This window comes from Gasterosteus aculeatus, chromosome 4 (genome assembly GCF_964276395.1).
Source record: "Gasterosteus aculeatus chromosome 4, fGasAcu3.hap1.1, whole genome shotgun sequence".
Taxonomy (NCBI): Eukaryota; Metazoa; Chordata; class Actinopteri; order Perciformes; family Gasterosteidae; genus Gasterosteus; species Gasterosteus aculeatus.
In genome coordinates this window covers 26,449,101-26,469,193 of record NC_135691.1, presented here as the reverse complement: position 1 = coordinate 26,469,193, position 20,093 = coordinate 26,449,101, and the positions used below count along the sequence as shown (strand labels likewise).

At 44.3% G+C, this 20,093-nt stretch overlaps 2 protein-coding genes and 2 long non-coding RNA genes across 6 annotated transcripts in view; 2 read left to right on the top strand and 2 right to left on the bottom strand.

Moving 5' to 3' along the window:
• Positions 1-20,093, top strand: part of spg-1c (spiggin type-1C) — a 144,218-nt gene that overhangs the window by 30,594 nt on the left and 93,531 nt on the right.
• On the bottom strand, positions 10,357-10,786 carry LOC144406251 (uncharacterized). The gene is made up of 3 exons (XR_013467454.1): positions 10,682-10,786; positions 10,487-10,604; positions 10,357-10,374 (listed from the first exon to the last, which is right to left on the bottom strand). It is a non-coding gene; the product is annotated as an uncharacterized LOC144406251 (long non-coding RNA).
• The window catches only part of spg2 (spiggin2), an 87,599-nt gene continuing 84,131 nt past the window's right edge, over positions 16,626-20,093 (top strand). Inside the window, exon 1 of one of the 3 annotated variants that reach the window (XM_078100200.1) lies at positions 16,626-16,757. In XM_078100200.1, coding sequence (XP_077956326.1) covers positions 16,661-16,757 — 97 coding nt within the window. In that variant the 5' untranslated portion in view covers positions 16,626-16,660. 3 annotated transcript variants of the gene reach the window in all.
• LOC144406246 (uncharacterized) lies at positions 19,521-20,040 on the bottom strand. Its single transcript, XR_013467449.1, has 2 exons — positions 19,948-20,040; positions 19,521-19,848 (listed from the first exon to the last, which is right to left on the bottom strand). It is a non-coding gene; the product is annotated as an uncharacterized LOC144406246 (long non-coding RNA).

Below are 20,093 nucleotides of genomic sequence, written 5' to 3'. Positions count from 1 at the left end.
AGTGTGGATACGTGCAGGTCTTTCGAGAGAATCACTGGGTGCTTGGCCTCTTCAGGCATCGCTAGTCTACTCAGGCGACCACCGACTCTCAGAAGTCCATCGTCCAACACCGGGTCCAGCTTGTACAGATGACTGCTTATTTTAACGCCATTTTTACCAGCCCCTAGTGTGGATAGTTCCTCTTCAAAGCTTTGTCTTTAACTGAAAGAGATAACAGCACGTTCTGCATGCATCAGGTCCTCGGGATTTAAACACTGTCTTTGGAGTGTTGCTTTAAAGGCGTGCATTTCCTTTAGTTGGCTGGCCTCGTCTTTTAAGATGCTCACAGTGGTCTGGATCTCTTTTCTTTTTCTAGTCAGCAGTAAGAGAGTTTTTATGTCTTGCTTGACTTCTGGATCATTTACAGAGATCGTGGTTTCCAAAAAAGGTTTCTGCCATTCTTTTTCTGGTTGATAGAGAAACTCTGGTCCTTTGATCCATCTCCTGCAGCTTAAGAAGCGGTTTGCCGTTAGTCCTCTAGAGGCTTCATCTGCCGGATTTTCCTTTGTGCTGACATATCTCCATTGTGACACGTCGGTAGCGTCCCTTACGAAGGAGATTCTATTTGCTACGAAGGTTCGGAAACGTTTTGTTTCGTTGGTGATGTATTTTAGCACTGTTGTGCTATCCGTCCAGAAGGTGGATTTGTTCAGCTGAAGCTGTAATTTTCTCTGAAGCATTATATCAACTTTGACAGCTAGAACTGCAGCAGTGAGCTCCAATCTGGGAATCGTTACTTGCTTTATTGGTGCTACTCTTGCTTTCCCTATCATGAAGGCAATGTGCACCTTCTTTGTACCATATCCACTTTCGCTGGCGTCTGAAAAGTGGTGTAACTGTGCATGTCCAATTTGACCAAAGTGTGTGGGCTTCATGCAACGGTCCACTTTTAACTCTGTCATGTTGTTTAGATCTGTCAGCCATTGTGTTCATTGTTGAGAAATGGTTTGGGGTATGTTTTCATCCCATCCAAGGTGTTTTCTACAGAGTTCCTGCATAATCAGTTTGGCTGGCAGAACAAATGGCGCCAGGAATCCCAAAGGGTCGTATACAGAGCCAACCACAGACAGGATGCCGCGTCTGGTGTATGCTTGTGAGGGTGCAGTCATTCTGAACGTGAACACGTCTGTCTCAACGCACCAGTGCAATCCTAGTGCTCTTTCCGTCGGCAGGTTGTCCTTGTCCAAGTCCAACTCTTTTATTTCCTTGGTTCGGTTTTCTTGTGGAATGGATGCCAATACCTTACGGCTGTTGCTGATCCACTTAGACAGTATGAATCCCCCCTTCTGGCAGAGACACTGCATGAAAAGTGAGATTTTCGTCCCCGTAAACGCCCGGAAATCTCCCTAATTTCCGACAATTTCCGACAATTTGCAACCCGCGCACGTCGCGTTTGTCTGTGCCACAAATTGTCGGAAACGAACCATGACGTAGGTGGAGAGCTGGCGGAGGTGCGAATGGCCCGAATTAGCATATGAATGCAGCGAAACCGCGGGTGGCCGAGCCGAGCGGGCTTGAATATCCTAACTCCTTATTGGATGAAACCACAACTTACTAACAAATAAAATCACTCGAAAAAGCTTTTTTAACAACACACAAACAACAACTACATACAAAGTGAGGATCTGCCCACACTTGGGTAACGGCGGTTTAAAAAAAAACTACAGCTCAGTAAAGTGTCCGTTTGCCTCCTCGGGGTTGTAGACCGTCACTGGCGCCGTGTTTTCCGAGGCAGGTCTGTTGTGCAGGCGGCTCGTGTGCGTGTGGCGACCGTACAATCCACCCCGAGACCCCGCCAACAACGCCGTCCCCTCTGTCCGACGTGAGCTCTACGGTGGCGGATTTCCAGAGTTCCACCTCGTCATCAGCCAGCACACTTTGTCTCGATTCCAGCAGCTGTAAAAACAACAATGAATCAGTACTGTGCGATGCGTACGGACACAACACATCGATCAATGCACCTGAAAAAAAGTCAGCAAATAAACTCTGACCCTCTTTCTTCTCGCTCGACTCCGCGCTGAATCCTTCGCAGCTTCCGCTCGCAATGAGTGTTCCGCCTGAACCTGAAGCTCCTGCGTCCCGTCTCAAAATACGTCTCACAGGCGGCTGGAAAACAATTAAATGAGTGTGGTATTAAAAAAAAAAAAAAAACGCAAGTCACAGTAACATTTAACAAGGAAGGAGAAACAGTGTCACTTACACACAATGACGTCGTCAAAATCTGGACTTTTCCCGGAGGAAATATGAGGTCACCGCCTCATTATGAGGCGAGATTAGTCTGTGAAAACAAAATGTACAGTTATGATCGGTATCTATACGTATATATTTCCTTATAGCGCAGAATGAAAGCATATTCTGTAAATCTGACCCTTGCTCCGGTTCGTAGCGCCTGTAGTTCGTCTCGGAGTTGTGAAGACGGCGCACCGCTTCCTGTAAACGACACGGCAAAGAAAACACACTTTAATAAAGCTGTTTCTGCTCACTTGTAAGGCTACTAGGCTACTCTTAGCTTAGCTTGAGGCTACGCTACTTTTAGCTTAGCTTGCAGTCATCGAACGTATTCTTACCGCTATCGTGGGATTGTGCGCCCGTCTCCTCTTCTTTGAGTCGGTTCCTCTCCTCCATGGACAGAAACCCGCAGAGTCCCGAACGCTCCAGTGGAGCGAACCGCTCGTTGATATTGGCAGTTTGTTGTTGGAGTCGACGAGACGATCCACTGAGAGCTTTCAGCAGCTTCTTCTCGTCTGTCTGCGGACTGGCCGAAAGTTGGTGACCGCGAAAAGGAGTTGAAGGCGAGTTGAACGCGAGACGTCGTCCCGCCATTATTCACGAAGCAGCAAAAACCAAACAAAGGAACTGGAGATACAGTTCTTCTGAATATAGTAACACACACGTGTCTGTTTCGGTGGCGTGGTGGTTAGCACTGTCGCCTCACAGCAAGAAGGTCCTGGGTTCGATTCCGCCCAGTGGCCTTTCTGTGTGGAGTCTGCATGTTCTCCCCGTGTCTGCGTGGGTTCTCTCCGGGTTCTCCGGCTTCCTCCCACAGTCCAAAGACATGCTCTGGGGATCAGGTTAATTGGGGACTTTAAATTGCCCGTAGATGTGTGAGTGTGAGTGTGAATGGTTGTGTGTCTCTGTGTAGCCCTGCGATTGGCTGGCGACCAATCCAGGATGTACCCTGTCTATCGCCTGAAGTTGGCTGGGATGGACTCCAGCCCCCCCGCGACCCTGTGTGCAGGATAAGCGGTTTGACAATGGATGGATGGATGGACACGTGTCTGTTTGTATGCTCGTCTTGCAAGTACTGCTGTATCAGTCATGCCTATGACCTCACGTGATTGGACGAGGAGTCTAAGGGTCCTCCAATCACATACGAGGTTATTGTTATACGGAAGGACCAGTATTTTAGGAAGACAAATGGTTGGGACTTTGAAACAGCTGATATGCTTTATGTAAAGTGTTTTGGTGTCAGCAGAACGACTTTCCCTAGAAATCTGTACAGTGGTGCCTCTTTCTCCATTCCACCAGACAATCTTGAGTCTGACAGACATGCAATGTTGACAATGTATCATCAGATGTACCCTTGTGTCACTGAGGTTGAATGTTTTGCCATGACATGTAAACGGGTAACATATATGAATGTAACTTACTCAATCGATAGATGCAGAGCATAAAGGTCAGCGTATGTTCATGCTAAGTGGTGTGGAAATACTAACAGTTTTGAGGAACCCGTCCTTGACCCTCTAGCAGAACTACGACCAGCCATTATAAAGCAGTTTATAGTTGTTAATGTTGTGTCAAAGGGTACGGCATTTAAACATGTTCTTGCACAAGTTGCCAATAGAAGTTTGGGGCTTGCAGGGAACAGATACGTCATACCCAGCATCATTCTGCCAGTTGAGCGCATTGCTAGAAGATATGTGGTTAATACATCCTCTGTGCATTTAAGTAAGACCAGAGAAAAGGTCACTGTAGTCCTGCCACTATGCACTGTAGTTGAGCTCTAGGAGACTGTGATCTCTGCAGACCCCTCATGCTGATTCAAATGTTGTTTGCATGGAATGCTCATTTTACCTTGATTAAAACTAATTTTTTAAAGAAGTTATTTTGTGTATCTTTTTTACATAACATTTGCCATTGCTAATGGCGTACACAGTAATCTAGCATATTTGAATTAAATAAATCAATTCAAGCCAAAATGTAAGAGTCTATAATTAGGCTACTGAGCCTGATCTATTTGTACCAGAGATTTTCTTATCTTTTAAAAAAATGTCACCTGGGCTAAAACTCCCTCTGCGACCCTGATTTGCATTTGTATAGCTCACAGCATTTTCATTTACATGTCAAAGCCTCCCCTAGAATTAGGAGGAGGGGGGTCATGGGGGGACAACTGCCAAGGGAGGCCCACGTCAATTTCTGACAATTTCCGGCAGTTTTCGGCGTTGCCCGCAAATTGCCGCAAACCTGAAATTCCACGACAATTTACAGTGCCGCATACTGCCGAAAATCCCACTTTTCATGCAGTGAGAGTGGTCAGGTCTTACCATAAGAACAGCGCCCTGTTCTGTGGACATGGATTTCAAACAATCATCTACGTAAAAGTTGTTTTTTACGGTGTCTATAACCTCTGCTGGAAAGTGAGTTTGGTTATCTTCAGCGGTCTTTCTTAGTGCAAAATTTGCACAATTTGGCGATGACACTGCTCCAAAGAGGTGTACTTTCATCCGATATTCGACGAGATCCTGCTGCGCGTCACCATCAGGCCACCATAGGAATCGCAAGTAGTCAATATGGTTGTCTGACACTTTGACCTGGTGAAACATTGCTTTGATGTCAGCCATCAGGGCAACAGGCTCTTGTCTGAATCTGAGGAGTACTCCTATAAGTGAGTTGGTAAGATCTGGACCCTGTAGCAATTGTTCATTGAGCTATGTTCGCTTGAAGCCAGCGCCGCAGTCGAAGACCACTCTCAAGGTTCCTTTCCTCGGGTGATACACCCCGTGATGTGGGATGTACCAGAGTTTCCCATCAGTACGATTCAGTTGATCCTCTGGTATCCTTTCCGCATAGCCGTTGTTAACCATTTCTTCGAGAAAAGTTGTATATTCTTCGCGAAACATCTCCTTTTTAACAAACTTGCGTTTCAGGCTTTGGATGCGTTGCTCTGCTATGCAACGGTTGCTTGGCATGCGGGGATTTTCTTGCTTGAAAGGTAAGTCTATGAAATACTGACCATCTGTAATTTTTGATGAGTTATTCACGATATCCAGGAATTTTATTTCTTCTCTGGACATTTCCTCTGTTTCCTTGCTGCTTTCTTCATTGTAGTCGTGATTGTATTGTTTAACCAGTAGCTCCTCTGTTACGTTCTGACTCCCCAGGAGGGGAGTGGGATTCACGCCACTGCCGAGGACGTCCTGTGACCAGTAAACGGGTATGACGTCGTAGGTGCAAGAAAACATCACTTGAAGTTGGGGTAAGCAGGCTTTTATTTAAGCGCTGTTAACAGGGGAAATGAGGAGGGCTGGCGGTACCGAAGCAAAGAAAAGAACAAAATGCCTCCCACCCCCTTACCTGTCCTATCTCCCAACGAAAACCACTAACTGGCACACTAACAAGGCGCCCTAACCAAACTTACAGTAGGTGGCCCAGCCAGGTGTAGCTAGTGTTGTTAGACAGGAGAGTAACCCTACGTGCAGGTATGTAAACTCCGGAGCAGGGCTAAACTACTCCTCATCCCCCTGTAAGAAAAAGAACAAAAGAAAAAAACAATTAATTGAATACACAGTACACCAAATCACCAGAACTAAATAACTACCATACACCAGCACTCACATACACACAACCAGAGTGACACCCTTTCTGGGTGAAACAAACACAGGGGTACATATACTGACAGAAGGGCATGATGGGATTGGAGATGAGTGGAAACAGCTGAACCGGGTAACGAGAGTGGGTGGAGCCAAGATGAACGAGATCAATACTGATGATCAGTACCACCTGTATGAACACACACACACACACACACACAAAACAGAACACATACCTATACACAGAACAGGGGACGTAACCATTTCTTTGAGAAAAGTTGTATATTCTTCGCGAAACATCTCCTTTTTAACAAACTTGCGTTTCAGGCTTTGGATGCGTTGCTCTGCTATGCAACGGTTGCTTGGCATGCGGGGATTTTCTTGCTTGAAAGGTAAGTCTATGCAATAGTGACCATCTGTAATTTTTGATGAGTTATTCACGATATCCAGGAATTTTATTTCTTCTCTGGACATTTCCTCTGTTTCCTTGCTGCTTTCTTCATTGTAGTCGTGATTGTATTGTTTAACCAGTAGCTCCTCTAAGTTCACGATGGACAGTCGGTTGACAGCAGCAGCAGGGCAGCCATTCTCATCCCTGCTGTTGTCTCCTCTCAAAGGACCATATATGCCCCACCCCAATAGGGTTCTCACAGCGTATGGTCCATTGGCTTGGCTATTGACGACCTCCCAAGGTTCCAATACCTTAGAAGCATTTGTGCCTATGAGCAGGTCAATGCCAGAATCTATTTCATGAATCTTGACGTCCTTCAAGTAAGGCCATTGCATCAGGTCTTCTTGTCTGGGAATGTTGAGCTTGGAAACAGGCATGATCTTATGTGTAAATACATTGGGCAGTTGTATGAAATCAGTTTTGTCCAGACTTGATATCTCTAAACCTGGCATATGAAGACTAGTCACAGGTTTCACTTGGTTCATTGTATGCAAAAGAATACTAGTCTTTTGTCCTGGTACATTCAGTCTTCTCATCAGGCTTTCTGTGCAGAAGGTGGTTGAGCTTCCATGGTCCAAAAACGCATACGTCTGCAACACAGTGTGTCCCTTGGGGGTCTTTACTCGTACTGGCACAATAGAGAAGAGACAGGCTTCTTCACCGGCCCCAATATGTCCACATGTATGAGGTGAGAGAACAGCATCGCTCCCAATTGATTTTCCATCCAATTCTGTTTTCCTTCCTATGTCGCTTTGTTCAATATGCAGTATTTCAGGATGAATTTTGTTGCAGATGTCACAAGTCAAACGACTATCGCAGTCTCATGCTCATGTGTCCTACCTTCAAACAGCCAAAACAGACTCTCCTTTTCTTTAAGAAGTCGATTTTTTCCCTGTGCATCTTTTTCCTGATTTGTGGACACCGCACCAATGCGTGACCATCTCTCTCACAGAACAAACAGGAATTTTGAGGGTTAGTGACGGATACATTTTTCATTCCACTTGTCATTTTTTCTTGTATTGGCATTTCCACAGGTGTTGCAGTAGTTGCAAAACTGCTTCCTCTTGGTCTCGGCATCTCTCTTGCTGTGACATAGGTTTTGACGGATGTAGTTGTCTTAACATCCTGGATGTTCCCAAAAAGTGGATCCGACAATATCTTCACTTGTCTCTCCATGAAGTCTACCAAGTCAGAGAAACTAGCTTGACGTCCATGTTGTTCCTGGAGCTGACATGCCCTATTCCTCCACTTGTCTCTGAGCTTGTAAGGCAGTTTGAAAAGAATGGTCTTCATACTGGAAGCGACGTTCAACTCCTCCATATAGGTGAGCTGTTCCATTGCATTGCAACAACCTCTCAGGAATAATGAAAACGCTTGCAATGCTTTCACGTCCTCTGGCTTGATCGCTGGCCAGGCAAATGCTTTGTACATGTATGCTGTAGCAATCTTATGTTCGCTACCAAAATGTTCTTTAAGCAGCTCTTTTGCTCTTTTATAGCCCTCAGCCGAAGACAAATGTTGACAGCTGTGGACTAAATCCTTTGGATACCCTCTGGTATATTGCTCTAGGAAATGCAGGCAGTCACTGTAGTCATCAGTCTTTCTTTCCACTCCTCTCTTGAATGCCCTGATGAAAACTCCATATTGCAAGGGATCACCATCATAAACGGGAATGTCTCTTGGTGGTAAAGTAGAAGAGAGATTGTGTTGAGCTAGAAGAGTGGTTATGTCACTTTGCTTCTGAATGATGTGATATCACCTTGATTATGATCATTATATCCAGGTTGCGTTAGAGGAGTCATATCCTGAGCTCTAACAGATGGTCCATCAGCGCTTTCCTTTGGCTGAACAACCTGTTGCTGGGAAGAAGATTCTGTTCCCGTCCGCACATTCAGTCTTTGTTGCACTTGATCGAGAAAATAGGTGTTTGCATGTGGATTCTCTTTGACTGACCTTTTCCATTGAACAGTTCCTTTTTCCAAATAAGAGTTCATCCCGTCTGACACTCTTGAGCTATTTCTTGATTCAAGTACATTGATTTTTGCATAGGTTGCTGCCAGTTCAGTCTCTAGTTCCAGTTGTTCTTTCTTCCTTTTCAGTTGTTCTTCCTGCCTTTTCAGTTGTTCTTCCTGAGCCTCCAGGTCATGCATTTTCTGCAGAGCGGCGACCCGTTCCATGAGAGCAGCCTTTTCTGCATGAGCTTTAATGCGAGCAGAGGATGTTGAAGAGGCACGTGATGAAGAACTTGATTTGTTGCTTGATTTGGGTTTTGACACATTAGAAATACTGTCATCCGGTCCAATGTCATCTGTGATTATATTTTCAGCAATGGCATGCGTTGTATGCCATCCAACCTCTGAAAACCACACATTTACATCCTGTATAAAACCATCAAAAGTTGTCATTTTTTGTTGAAACCAGTGATTTTGCTTTTCAAGTTCATTTTCAGGCAATGGTAACTTCACCAATGACTCATGACTTCTTTTGGCATCATTACAGAGGTTGATTAATGTAACCAAGTTAGATTGCACTTCATTTGCATTCCCTTTTGATTTCATGAGCTCTTTCTGAAACTCCATTGACTTCTTAGCTTGCTTACATTTCAAGTTTCTTGCTTTCTGACAGTTTTCAATGAACTTCCAAGCCTTTATCAGTGTGTCTAGTAACTCTTTTTCCTTTTTCAGAATCCAATGCAACATCGCCATCTTGTGACCGAACGTCAGACTTGACTAAGGACATTGCCTATTTGTTTCGCTCTAAGTGATGCGTCATGCGGCTTATATTGTAGTGAGAGTCAACGAGATTCAGTGTTGCGGTTTCTGGTCCTATAGCTTTTCCAATAAAGCTTAGTGTTGCACGTACCACCTCCGTGGCTCCTTGTGGTTGGGAGTTTGCAATCTCCTTCCATCAGCTCGCACAGGTGGCATCAATCTTCCGTGGATTGGGCTGGCCGCGTCTGCCCTGGCAATCCTTATCCAGTTCCAATACTTTCACCGGATCAATTTTCACTCATAGAGCGCAATTCTCACTTATGTAATGGCAATCTTAGGTTTGCTGCCCCTTTAGCTGGCTCGTTGTTGTTCTTTGCCATCAGGCACAGGTGGGAGTGATGTTTCAACGCAGACACACAAAAGATTTTCCAGCGATGATTGTGGTTGAGGTTTGTAATTTATTGCAGGCAATTGTATAAACAGATGAACATACCGGTTGAACGTGCTCCAATTGATGGTGGTCTGTCGAGAACTGTCTGGTGCTCCCCTACCTGTCCCTCGCTTCCTGTCACCTACGTCCCTTATGTACACCCGGGTGCACCTAATCACCGCCACCTAGTGTCCAAAGTGTCAATATAAATACAGTCTAACAAACAAAATATACTTTGCCAACAACAACAACACATAATGGCCCCTACATCTTGCATTAGCTTCATGTTTGCCATCCCCAGATGAAGTTGGAAGAAATTGGAATAAAGGGAAAGAGCATACCTTCGCAGTGGTGCTGGTTCTAAAGAAGCCAACCAGCTTCCGTGCTTTGGCCCGGATGCCAGAGAGCACAGGCTGCTGGTCAAGTGCCTTCTTCACTATGTGTGTGCAATGCAAATATCGTGCCGAAGCTTCAGCTCTCTCACACAGGAAACCATATTGTCACCAAGGTGTCATTATGGTATCCCTGCACTCCTAAGCACTGAACTGAGTGTAGTTTTCTCACCCACAAAAGGGCATTTTACAGCCAGGTAGGCATCCACATTGATGGATGTCCACATGTCAGAAGTAAGGCTAACAGCAGCCTCCTTTTCCACTTTAGCCTTAGCCTTCTCCTTAGCTGACTCATACTTGGCCTCCACCATGGCCTTCAGAGCCTAAAGGAAAAAATATATAGTGCTAAACTGTAAGACACAATAAAGTACTCATTTGTTACATGCATGCACCCATACATACCTGCCTTGTAGTGAGAACATAATTAGGATCTAGTTTGGACACAAATGCCCTAAATCCAACATCATCCGAAATACTGAAGGGCTGTGTGTCCTTCACTATCATGTAGACGAGAGCTTCATCCAGCTCTTGTTTTCTGGGGCTGGTTAAAAGAGAATAAATACAGTGACTGTTACCTGTCTTTATTTGCACAATAAACAAAAGTGAACAGGGAAAAATTGTGATGGTGCATTTGTAATATTGTAATGACTTACCTCGGCTGGGTGAAGCTCCAGTTTCCTCCTTCTTCTCATACAAGGCACGGTGATGCCTTAGCATGGATGAGGTGTTGTTATTGTACCCCAACTCCTTGGAGCACAGTTAACACTTCACCTTTGAATAAAATAAGAAACTGAAAAATACAGTTCTTGATAAGCAAACCTAATGTGTCTGAAATAGATTTAGCTTACCTTATTAGTTATCGAATCAAAGTGTTCCCACACAGGGGAAATCCTCCTCTTCCTAGCTGGCTCCATCTTATCACCTATACTTCTCTCCTCACTCTCTTAACTCTACAAACTATCTATCTCTCTCTAGACTCTCTAAACTATATAAACGCTATCCAAACTATCCAAACTCTCAACTGACGGCAACTCTCCACCTACATCCCACATTTTGAATGGAGCCTAAGGGGTTTATATTGCTGTCAAACCTCCTGGTTGCATCTGATGCACGCTGCAATGAAAACTGACAGCAGCAGGGAAGAGAAAAGTTTTTAAAGATTTACAGCAACAATGCCATTAGTTTTAAAAAAACGGTGCCAACGGTGGCTATTTTATTCATGCATGTCCCCAATCACCTGATATACTGTAGTAACCTGGGGGGGAGAGGCTTAACCTGATGAATTTACAGGATTATCCATCTTTTCTTCCTGACTGAACTTTTGATTAGCCTCATTTTGATCTCTTTCATCATTTCTGTTCTTGTTTAAAAAAGATTGTTTTTTCTCAAGAAAATTCAATTCCCCATTTCAATGACCACAGTCGTGCATCTGTTTCATAACATGTTTCACCTTCCTACTATCTTTCCACAGGACCCATCATCTGCATGTAAAGATCTACCTATAGTTTGACCAAAATTAAACATTATCAGATATTATTGAAGGATGCCGAAAACTTTCAGGAACCAAACTCTGTACTTTTAGCTAGCTAGAATGTAAATAAAGTTAATCACCAATTACTGGCAAGATGTAATAGTAGTCAATTAACTTGTGTTTCCTTGTGATATTAAAGCAACATTGAAACCACATCAAAATTAATTCACCTGATGGAGTCAGCTCATCAAATGACATAAGTTGTATGATAATGTTGTATTAGCTTAGTTTTGACATGTTGAGCTAAAAAACATTTCTTTGTTGTTCTGTATGTCACAAGTTTTCCTTTCACCTCAATAAAGAAGAAAATACATCTCTGTAAGGACATTTAATTAAAGCTAAATTATATTGTGTAGCACTTGCATAGCACTACTATGTTAATAGGTGTTTATCCTGTATGAACGTTCCACAAGTGCAGCGTATTATGTTTTATTCTGTTTGATTAAAGTCTCTTGTCAACAGAGAACGATAATACCAGTCAGACACTGCAGTGAAGTTCTCATTTAAGGTGTTGTTTTCTATTTCATGTGTTCATTATGGTGGTGCTAGAAAAATTGTACTCAATACTGCTGTAAAATGATTAACAGGACATTTTATTGAAATACTTATAAGTAACAAGTATGGAGTAGCTAACCCTAACCCTTCCTCGTGAGCTGGGAGAACATGTCTCCATTTACCATGGCGTCTAGAGACGCCGACCGGCGAGACACCGGCAGGAGAAAAGAAACCCAAAGAAAAAAAAACCCACGACTAACCCCACAACTAAAGTGAAAAACAACCACTAAACCATATTAAATTAATATATATAACTAAGGGGAAAAAAAACAAAGAGAGAAAAACGCTCACTCAGGACGCTCACACACACTCACTCCCAGCATGCACCGAGAGGGAGAGAGAGAGAGAGAGAGAGAGATTTTTTGAGTTTTAGAAAACCTTTATTTTACATAAAAACAATTACAGTAATTAGGCACTATGGTAAATCGGTTGATCTGGACTCCGCCGTTCTCCAGCATCTCCTTCATTGGCCCGTCTTCCCGCTCAGGATCCTCCTCCGCGGTCGGACGCCTCACTCAGTGTTATTTCCTCCTTCCCTGGTGATCTTGAGGTTGATCTTCCGTAGTCGGAAGACCTCCGAAGACCTCTTTATTCTGCAGCACCATTTTTGGTGCTGCCATGCCGAGCAGAGTGAGCGAACATTTCCATATCGGAGAAGTAGTCCTCCAGCTTCACTCCTCTTTCGTTCTTGGTGGCCAGCAGGAACTCCTTCACCTGCCCCACCCCGTACCTGCTGGTGACCGTCCCACCCGAGGAGATGCTGACGGTAGAGCCCCATCCCGAAGAGGACTCTGACTCCCCACTTCCCATCTCCCCTCTGCTCGCCGCTCCCCCCTCTTTGCCCGAGAGCCTCCCCTGCTGGCCCTCATCTTCCTCTTCAGGTGGGGGACCTTAAAGACCCCCCCCTCCTCCTCCATGTCCTCCTCGCTGTCCGAGCTTCCACCTCGGACAGGACCCCCACCAACGAGCGTCCCCCGAGCTCCTTCACCTTCCCATTGGACCCCCATCCCCTCTTTCACTCTGTCACACACACCTGCCCGCTGGGCTACATTCAACCCCCCATCCACTCCGACATTCATTCCCTCACCCCCTTGACCGACCGGCTGGGCCCCACCTGTCCCCTCACTCACCCCCACACTCACTCCCTCACTCACCCCCTCACCGACTGGCTGGGCCTCACCCGTCCCCTCACTCACTCCCTCACTCACCCCCTCACCGACCGGTTGGGCCTCACCCACCGCCACACTCACCCACCTGGTGGACCTTCCCCATCTCCTCTCCCACCAGACCGACGCGCCGGTCCTCACCTTCCCCCTCTTCCTCCCTGGCCTCTCCCCGGTTCTGGTCCCGAGTGGAGGGGTTCTTCCCCGGACACACCCTCGTCAGGTGTCCCTCTCCACCACATCGGAAACACCTCCCGTCATCCGGCAAACATAACATAGTCAAACCCCTCGATCCTCACCATAATCACCAGGCTGAGAGCCTGGGCTTTGGTGAGGACCATGTGGGTCTGTCTCCTGTGAGAGACCACATGTCTCAGCAAGGGTGATTTGCACCATGAGGACATCTTCCTTAACGGGGACACCGCCTTCCCGTGTTTCGCCAGTTCCTCTAGCAGCGCTTCGTCCGGGACGAACGGCGGAACATTCGCTACCGTCACCCTGACAGCCGGCACGGCGAGCGGAAAAACGGGCACGTGCGCCCCGCGGACCACCACGCTGCTCGCCACCAGAGAGAGAGAGAGAGCGAGCATTGTTGTGTCCATGATTGAAGGAGATGGAAAAGAACACTTGGTTAACTCTATCAGCACTACATTGGTCACCTCCCCACCAGGGGAAAGACAGTGTTGTCATTCATAAATAGAAAGACTTTGTTTACACCTAAACAAATATGCTCTGTAAAAGGACTTTCTGGGATACTGTCCTGATCCTGAATTGATTTGAACCATGTCCCAGAACAAGAGATCACGGATCTTCTGTCTACTCAGGCAAGTTTTTCAGGTAAGTTTTTCCAACAGGTGGGTTCATGCAGTTCAAATGAACTGTAAATGTGTATAAGAATGTTTAACAGGCTAGACAAAGCTGCAGTTTTTAGTATTTCGCTGTTGATAATATTTCCATTCAGTGTATGATGCCATTTATGATGGTGGGCAGGTGATTGAGCTAATGAGGAGGGTGTGACCTACTGGTGCACTGAATGAGTTAATTTGGTTAGTGAGGCAGAGTGTATAGGAAGAGAACTGTCATTCCTTTAGTAAATCAACTGTCATGTTCTGCCATTTACCATGTTCTGAATCCTCAGCATCATACCAACATTGAATAATCCTTAGAGGAGCTTGGACAAATTACTGCCGCTACTCTATTAGCCCACATTGTAAAGATATGTACATCTATTCTCAAGAACGATGGGGCTTTTGGGCCTTTGCCATGTCCAGGTGTTACCGCGGATCATCTAATAAAGCCTTCAACCACTTATTTGGCTAGTGGGGCGAACTACAGTTCAAGCCTAAGTGGAGCAGTTCATCACTACTAGTATCAGCATGATGCAGAGAAATACTGTTGTGGAAGCATGATGTTTAAGTGAAGCATTTCACTTAAGATTTATTCTGCTGTAAATCAATTTAATTATGGACATTATATAGATTACTGTAAATAGTTCACAATACAGCCAGTTGATTCACATTGTTTGGTAGTCTTAAGTTCTAACAAAGTAGCAGGTAAATGTACAAAATAAAAAGGCTGAGACTATATATATATGCAACATACTAATGAAATTACAGCTGCTGAAATATGAACTGTATATTCTTAACAATGAAACACATTTCACATTGGCTTCAGTCACCATCAATTGACCAAAAAGCTGCTACCTACTGCATAACATGAACACAGCTGCCCCCCTTAGGTCTGACTAAGGGGGGCAGCAAATGCTTGTTTGAGTGAAGATGAGATGAAATGAGATGTTCTAAATGCATTTGTGTGTGTGAAGAAGATTTTGTGTCACACAAAATGGAGAATCAGCTGAGCGTGATAATGGTTCATGACTGAGCCCACTACAGAAGGTGTGCAAGAGTGGGGCATGTTTGTATGGATAATTGTGTACATGATGTCCTGGTTAAAACATGGTGGCTTCTTCTCAGGAAATGAACCTTGATAATCCAACTAAAAACTAATGTAACTGATATCAATGAAATCAAGGTACAGTACACTCTGAACAGTTTTTAAGTAAATGATCAAATATTTACCATTTTAACTACTAACTATTTTGTAAACATACTGACAGAACTTTCTGTACTTCACGATGAGTTATAACAAGTAGTAATTCCGGTTAAAAGTCAGCTGAGCACAATTGTTTGTTTTTCCATTCCATCATATCACAGTTTTTGGTGTACACATAGAATAGGCGAAAAATCCTTTTGGCTGCACTGTGTGGCCGTTTTTCCCATCCAACAACTCATCCCAAACATTTATCTCCTGCTCCCTTTTAACCTCCACTTGTCACCAGGGTTATGCCCCTGACGGTCAAGGATTCAGACAAGGTCCTGTTCACCCTGACCTGCTGAGTACAGTTGGTGAGGAATGAGTGATCCCTTCGTGCAGTTTGCTGTGCTCTCAACTCTCCATAATTTGACGGCTGTGTTTGAAGAGCCCAACAATCTCCTGCCATTTAGCCAGGACGTTTTCCAAACCACTGTCCTTTAGGGACATAGTGGTTGTCCTCTGCAGACTGTGTGCAGTGCAGGGTAGATGTTGAGATGGAAGTAGCCTAGCAGCTACCTGTTTATGTTCGGGGCACTATCAGTCCTAAAGTGGTCCGTTTGCCACTTCAAGGAATTCCTCTGAAGAGTTCTCCGCTGTATGTCGCACCTCTGTTTGTGTTACCTCTTTGCACCACCTTTGTTTTGATTTTTTACCAATGCAAAAGGGTCTTTCCATCTTCAACTATCATCTCAGTCTCTCCGATCTAACTGACTGCAGGCACGCAGTGGTTTCCTGGCAGTGGTCAACGCACACTGGAAGTAAACAAAGTTACATTGACTGCATTAAATATTTTATCGTGTTAATCTCTGCCACATTAATTGCATAGATTAAAGTATTAACTAAGGGTATAAATATAGATATATAAGTATGGACATATGAATTCAAGTTATTCTGTATTAGTTTGCAGCTATATGTAGCAACTTCAAATACTTAATCCATTTTTTTTTTACCTTAAATCAACACCAAATTACAGCAGATACATTTATATAGTTAGGTTTTTTACAGTTGTCTAGTCCTAACATCTACACAAGCTAAATTGTTACTCAATAATTAAATTTACAGGTGTTGGGTTATAGATCTTGGCTTGAACGCGGCCTACCGATGCGTTGATCAGCCATTAGTCTTTTACGCATCAGTGATTTAAGCAAAGAAGCATTTTAACGAAATTTGCATGGAAATACAACTATACCTTTAATTCTCATTGTTCCATTTTGTCATTGTTATGTCTTCTCTTAACAGGAAAAGCATTGTGTGGTTCATCGAACCAGAAAAAAGCTTCCCCTCCTTTTACAAAACACACTTTATACTTTACCTATTATGTGTGGTGGGTGACTCAAATATTTACAGGATGTTCTTATTTCTGGCAGATCACATTGTGTTTTAAATGAATATGTTAAGTTCAATGTTTAATTTGACTTTCTTTCTATTTCCAGTACTTTCCTTGTATATTGTGTGAATGAGTACGGGCGGGGCACATATAAGCCATGTGGTGGGTTGTTTGTTTCAACAGCGCTCCTGCAGCATCAGGCATTATGACAACCCAGCGATGGATTCTGGCATTCTGCTTTTCACTGGCCTCAGGTATTTCCACTGCAAAATTATAAAATACAATATTTAAACTCAATGATTTGATGTTTTTCGTGATGTTTTCACTACATGAGTAAGTAGAAGAAAGATTTACTGTAGACCGTAAATTCGGGACTATAAGCCGCTACTATTTTTGCACGCTTTGAACCCTGGGGCTTATACAACAGTGTGGCTAATGTATCATTTTGTACGTGCTAACGTTCTAGAGCAAGACAGACAGGGGCAAGTTACGGGCAACCAATCTGGCTGTCGGAGAAGGAAACCGAGCGGCTGTACGTAAACTTCCCATTAATGAATCAGAGCCTCAAATAATAATGGAGTGAGATTTTGTCGAGGGTGGTCATACGGCTGACGGGGTGGGGGGGGGTGGCGCTAACGATACGGTCGACGGGGGGGCACCTACCGTCGAGATTGAAGAGGAACCAACGTGGCTCGGACCGAGGTCCTTCTTTTTTAGCCTGAGATATTGGTCTATATGTGTGGCGTGGCGTGAGTGCGTGTGAACACATGCAAAACCGTGTGTCACGCGACAAAACCGTGAGAGTTGGCAGCTCTGATAAATCAATGGTGATACGTTGAAGGCGCGAATTTGAACTCCGGCACGGACGACTCTCCGTCAGTAGTCCTTTTTCTGCTGCGTGGACACCTGCGACTTTTTTTTCCTTTCTAAATTTAGGTGGTGCGGCTTGTATTCAGGTGCCCTCTGTAGTCTGGAATTTACAGTAATCATTGCAGCTATATATTTCAATCTCATGCTACCTTATACCTATGCTATACTATCAAAAATACTTTATTTGACTTGTTAGTTTCCGTGAGTGGTTCCCGTACAAATCTAAAATATGTAAACAAAACAAATCATAAATGTATAAATAAAATATGATGCACTGTTGTAGAATAAATGACACACACTGACAAAAACCATTTCTGCCAATTATGAACATTTCAACTTTTGATCAACTAAAATAGAGGTAGCTGCAATTTGTAGTCTCTGCTTACACATATAAATACTTTACTGGTAAAACAATATGTACCACGTTTTTTACAAGCACTTTGATACTATTTTCAGAACCTTGATGTAATTTTTCAAAACTCTAGATACCAAACTCACAACTGTCTTTACTTGTAACACAGGCTCTCCAATGTTCAAAACATTACATTGTGCAATCATATCTTTAAAGAAATCTTTCACTTGCGGGTTCATTGGTTCAAACAATGGATTTATCATGGGAACATTAATTTTCATCACCCACACACAAGATACCCATAGTTTCACAATTTGGTTGTTTGTACAATCATTCCACATTGCTGTACAAAATAGATACAGGTTTCATTATTGTATTAAATGTAAAGACATCCCTGTAAAAGTACCAATGTAGTAGAAAGAATAGTACAGACGCAGTGGAGTCATTGAACAAAATTTGACTGTTATGAAATACAATAAAATCACAACATTTATTGAAAGCAAAAAGTAATTAGCTACGAAAACAAGAAAAAAACTCTGCTGTTCCTCACCAGGGAGGGAAAAAAAGGTTTGACTACCATCCATCTACATTTTCATCAACTCGGTTTTGTGGATCTGGCCACATTCTCATCCACATCATGATGGATGGTTTCATTAGCCAAAACCTTTAGGCAGGACGAATCCAGGCCTGACACTGGTCTGCCGTGATGTCGTCGCATGCTTCATCCGTGGCCTGGAGAAGGGTTATTTGTTCGGGAGGGCATCTATTGGACCTTCCACCTCCATGAGGGGAAGAATTCCTCAATCGGTTAAGGAAAGGAGAATATGCGGGCAAATACAGGCTGGTAAATTGTGCATGGGCCTGAAACCATGCTTGCACCATTTGAGCATGGTGGAACCTAACATTGTCCCACACAATGACATCGGTCACACCATCACCTCTACAGACCTGATCTAGGCTCATGCAAGGTTACAAGGAGAGCTGCATTATATGAGCCAATGCAAGCCCTGCGCCCTACCACACCATCTTCAGACATAGCTGCACACATGGTGATGTTTCGCCCCACGTTGTCATGGTACTTGGACTTACAAGGGCCTGCAGCATGGTCTGAAAAAGTGGTACATGGGACCGTAGAAACAGTGTCTGTTAAGAGAATGATGATGATGATGATGATGACAATGATGTTCCACGCTAATTGGTGTAAATGGATCTCACTATTTTGAAACCTCATAAAACTATGCACTGCAGGCACTGCATGAAAAAAGTGAGATTTTCGTCCCCGTAAACGCCCGGAAATCTCCCTAATTTCCGTCAATTTCCGACAATTTGCAACCCGCCCACGTCGCGTTTGTCTGTGCCACAAATTGTTGGAAACGAACCATGACGTAGGTGGAGAGCTGGCGGAGGTGCGAATGGCCCGAATTAGCATATGAATGCAGCGAAACCGCGGGTGGCCGAGCCGAGCCGGCTTGAATATCCTTACTCCTTATTGGATGAAACCACAACTTACTAACAAATAAAATCACTCGTGATTGGCAGCAAAACCACACGTGGGCAGACCAGGCTTGAGTTTCCTCGTTCATGATTGGATGAAACCACAACTTTCAACCACTCGTGATTGGTTGGCAGATCTGTCGCTACTGGTCACCCGCCTCATTTTATTTATATATATTTATATATTCATATTATGCTGTTTATTCATTTCATGGTTATCCTATGTAGGCTACTACACTATTATTAGGATACCAACCAGGACATCAATGAATTTACAGAGAAAATGAACATTTGCCACATGTTTATGCAAAGAAAAAGCTTTTTTAACAACACACAAACAACAACTACATACAGTGAGGATCTGCCCACACTTGGGTAACGGCGGTTTAAAAAACTACAGCTCAGTAAACTGTCCGTTTGCCTCCTCGGGGTTGTAGACCGTCACTGGCGCCGTGTTTTCCGAGGCAGGTCTGTTGTGCAGGCGGCTCGTGTGCGTGTGGCGACCGTACAATCCACCCCGAGACCCCGCCAACAACGCCGTCCCCTCCGTCCGACGTGAGCTCTACGGTGGCGGATTTCCAGAGTTCCACCTCGTCATCAGCCAGCACACTTTGTCTCGATTCCAGCAGCTGTAAAAACAACAATGAATCAGTACTGTGCGATGCGATGCGTACGGACACAACACATCGATCAATGCACCTGAAACAAGTCAGCAAATAAACTCTGACCCGCTTTCTTCTCGCTCGACTCCGCGCTGAATCCTTCGCAGCTTCCGCCCGCAGTGAGTGTTCCGGCTGAACCTGAAGCTCCTGCGTACGTCTTGTAGCACCCGTATCACCACTCTGTGAGTCACTCACGTGAGAATGGGGGGTGC